Raw genomic sequence first — 4,308 nt, 5'->3', positions numbered from 1 at the left:
CTGGAAAGCTCATGTTTTCATTTCCTTAAACTAGGCTGGTCTAAAATCATACTCTTGTCAGAACCCCTGAAGTTACTAGATTAGCCATAAGAGAACACACCTAGCTCAATAAATTGTGAACAGCCCATTGTTACCCCAAATTTACATCTACCCACAAGTGTGAAAAGGATTTTTCTGGCCTAACTATTCATACGCAATGTGGGTGGAGCCTTGACTCTGTGTGTATCCACACTCTTTGAGTATAGATTTTCCGGGTCAAAGAGAGCCAGAGAGTGTTGATGAGCAAAGGGTTTAGGAATAAGCTACTTCTGACTCTTCACCTGCACAATTCTATGACTGCAGGTTTATCTGCTGACTATACTCATTCTTTTTTTTTTTTTTTTTTTTTGGCTGGGTACAGTATACTTTATTGATGGTACATGACAAGGTAGGGCTCCCCAAGCCCCTCCCCTTCTTTAGGGGGTCTGGGATGGAAATAGTGGAGGTTGGGAGATTCTCAGTGTTTTGGGGGGTAAGTTAGGGCAGGGATTCCCCAGCAGCTGAGGGCCTCTCTCTTCCTCTTGCTCTGGCTGGGGCTGGTGGTTCAGGGGGCTCTTACTCTTTGGAGGCCATGTGGACCATAAGGTCCACCACCCGGTTGCTGTAGCCAAATTCATTGTCATACCAGGAAATGAGCTTGACAAAGTGGTCATTGAGAGCAATGCCAGCCCCAGCATCGAAGGTAGAGGAGTGGGTGTCACTGTTGAAGTCGCAGGAGACAACCTGGTCCTCAGTGTACCCCAGGATGCCCTTAAGGGGGCCCTCTGATGCCTGCTTCACCACCTTCTTGATGTCATCATATTTGGCAGCTTTCTCCAGGCGGCAGGTCAGATCCACAACAGACACGTTGGGGGTGGGGACACGGAAGGCCATGCCAGTGAGCTTCCCATTCAGCTCAGGGATGACCTTGCCTACAGCCTTGGCCGCACCAGTGGAAGCTGGGATGATGTTCTGGGCAGCCCCTCGGCCGTCACGCCATAGCTTCCCAGAGGGGCCGTCCACAGTCTTCTGGGTGGCAGTGATGGCATGGACGGTGGTCATGAGTCCCTCCACAATGCCGAAGTTGTCATGGATGACCTTGGCCAGAGGAGCCAAGCAGTTGGTGGTACAGGAGGCATTGCTGACAATCTTGAGGGAGTTGTCATACTTCTCATGGTTCACACCCATCACGAACATGGGGGCATCAGCAGAAGGAGCGGAGATGATGACCCTCTTGGCCCCGCCCTTCAAGTGAGCCCCAGCCTTCTCCATGGTGGTGAAGACCCCAGTGGACTCCACAACATACTCAGCACCAGCATCGCCCCATTTGATGTTGGTGGGATCTCGCTCCTGGAAGATGGAGATGGACTTCCCATTGATGACAAGCTTCCCGTTCTCAGCCTTGACTGTGCCGTGGAATTTACCGTGGGTAGAATCATACTGGAACATGTAGACCATGTAGTTGAGATCAATGAAAGGGTCATTGATGGCGACAATATCCACTTTACCAGAGTTAAAAGCAGCCCTGGTGACCAGGCGCCCAATACGGCCAAATCCGTTCACTCCGACCTTCACCATCGTGTCTCTGGCACGCGGCTGGCACTGCACCTGAAGATGCGGCTGTCTGTCGAACGGGGAAGAGCAGAGAGCCGACTATACTCATTCTTCACCCCCCACTATGTACCTGGCTATCTTTCAGTTTCTTGGTGCATGGAAAATAAGTTGTTGACTCTTTTCCGCTTCACAGAATGTCCTACTTCTTTCTCCTCCATACTTCTCAGTGATCTCCGCACCCACTTTCACAGCACAAACTTATTGTCTTTACTTTTGTCGCAAAATTCTGTTTCGATAATCCGCTTCCCCTCATTTTCATCCTCCTCTGTGCGACCTCTGTGGCCCAGTCCCCTGTGGGCAAGCGTGTGCTTAATCCTGTTGGTTTGTGACAGCTTCCCTTCAGCTCCTCTCAGATCTCCGATCTCCCCGAGTCCTTTCCTCCCTTACAGCGCCCCCTAGGAAGCTCTTGCCTTCCTGCTTCTGCATTCAGCCAGAAAGGAAGCAAGATGGGTTTCCTTCTCACTCCCTAGCAATGACTGTTTTGTTAAACTGTATTCTTTAACTTGTTGTTTGACATTTACACTGTATTCTTTCTGTCCAACTTGCCTACAAGTCCCCTTGCACCTTCCCTCTTCTCTCCCACCCCCCACCTTTAACTAAGCCATTTTTGTCTACTTTAGAACATTTTGATCTTCATTGCCCTCTTGGTTTCTACCCTAAGTCCAACTGTGATATTAGTGTCTTGTCATTTACACCAAAATGTCTTAACAACATGAACTGAACACCTGCTGTATGAAAAGCATTGTTCTGTGCTTTGCACTGGTTATTACTTCACATTTATTAAAAAAACCAAACAAACAAATTCTGTGAGGTAGGTATTATTATTGCCCTCTTCTTTCAGATGCACACACACACACAAAACCTAAGTAACTTGCCCAAGGGAACGTAGGCAGTAAGTATTAAACCTCGAATTTGAATCCCAAAAGATTAGGCTCCAGAATCCATAGACAAAGTCACAAGGCTCTAGACTTCCAGGCCTCAGCCCTTTTCTTAACTTTTCTTTCTACTTCCAGGGCACACCATGAGTCTCAAAAGACACTAGAAAACCTAGATTTTGGTTGCTTGGAGAAGGGGCTGGGAAAGTCAGCTCACTTCTAACTGTTGCAGTAGAAAAGCATTGTGGATTCAGGCAGCACTGCTGTAAACAGCAAAATGGAAGAAAGGATTGGGAATCAGACAGACTAGGGTTTGATTTCAGGCTCTATAGCCTGTTTGGAAGACTTTGTGTGGTTTTTTGACCTTTCGGGTTCCCTGTGTGTGAAATGGAAATAGGCATCTGTCTTTATGTTACTATTCTAATCCATGTTAGTATTCTAATCCAAAATTCAGTCTCTTCCCCCTGCCCTTTCTACTGCCAGTCATGTCTCTTCGAATTTAATACTGACTTCTGGCTGGTTGCTCTGAACAGAGAAAGGTAACTAATATCTGAGCTGACAAAGATCTGGAGCCCCAGACCCTATCCTTCCCCCTCCACACTCTCCTAATTGTTCACTCTTGTAATTTTTTATTCTTGTCAGCATCTGCTAAATATCTTTTTGATACAGGCTATAATTTTTTTCCTATTGAACTCACTGGAAGTAATAAGTAAACTCTAAGAGAACAAAGGGTATTTTCTATAGGAAGTAAGTGAGAAATGGGAAAATTGTTTTGTCAATGCAGAGTGACTACTAGAATTTTCACAGCTTTCATGGGAAGTTAGGCAAATATACATGTACATTCTACCACCTATCAGTTACTATATGAATTAGTATACACTATATATATATATATATATATATATATATATATATGGGACAAGATTTTTTTTAAAGATTTTTTTATTTGACAGAGAGAGAGATCACAAGTAGGCAGAGAGTCAGGGGGAAGCTGGCTCCCTGCTGAGCAGAGAGCCCGATGCGGGGCTCAATCCCAGGACCCCGAAATCATGACCTGAGCTGAAGGCAGTGGCTTAATCCACTGAGCCACCCAGGTGCCCCTGGGACAAGAGTTTTGAGGGAATATTAGATGAGACAGTGTAAGCCAAATGATTAACATAGTGCTAGGTACATAGTAAATGCTCAATAAATATTAACTCTTGTTTTCATTACTGTCCTACAAATGAGTCTATCAATTGACTATTAAAAACCTGACTAGATTCTATGCAAATAAAAATAGTAAGACATGCCCACTTGAGAAGTGGACACACAACTTTGTTTTCATATTTGTATCTTTTCAATTTGATCTAGTAATTATACTTCTCACATATCACTAACTGTAATATACTTGAATTTTGATTTATATTAGCTTTTTAAATTTTGGGGGGAGATCTGCTTAGGATTCTCTCTCTCCACCTCCCTCTGCACCTCCCCCTGCCCCTGCCAAAATAAATAAATAGATCTTTAAAAGAAAAAGTGTGAAAACAAAACATATTTTTCTAGGGGATTATTTTGGTGTATGTTACTGCTTAATGTCCTATCTCAGCACAGACCAAAAAAGAAACCTGGTCTGTTCAATAGAACGGGCCTATGGCAGTTTTTTATTCTATCTGAATTCTGAAAAGTGGCATCAAACAAGGGCAGAAGTCTTAGGAGCAGTTGTGTACCCAAAAAATACATACCCACAGTTGTTCTTGAGAAAAAAAATCAGAAATCCCCCATAAAAGTGATAGATGCTGAATTGAGAAAGAGAATGGGCAAC

The 4,308-nt window shown here is 44.4% G+C and overlaps 1 protein-coding gene across 1 annotated transcript; it reads right to left on the bottom strand.

The window, feature by feature from the left end:
- Positions 1-458: 458 nt before the first annotated feature.
- On the bottom strand, positions 459-1,658 carry LOC125081106 (glyceraldehyde-3-phosphate dehydrogenase). Its single transcript, XM_047695578.1, has one exon. It carries the CDS (start codon positions 1,594-1,596, stop codon positions 595-597), a length of 1,002 nt encoding a protein of 333 aa, XP_047551534.1. The 5' UTR covers positions 1,597-1,658; the 3' UTR covers positions 459-594.
- Between the last annotated feature and the right edge of the window lie 2,650 nt (positions 1,659-4,308).

The sequence above is a fragment of the Lutra lutra genome, chromosome 11, assembly GCF_902655055.1.
Source record: "Lutra lutra chromosome 11, mLutLut1.2, whole genome shotgun sequence".
NCBI lineage: Eukaryota > Metazoa > Chordata > Mammalia > Carnivora > Mustelidae > Lutra > Lutra lutra.
Note: the sequence above shows the minus strand (reverse complement) of the source record. Positions and strands in the feature narration are given on the sequence as shown.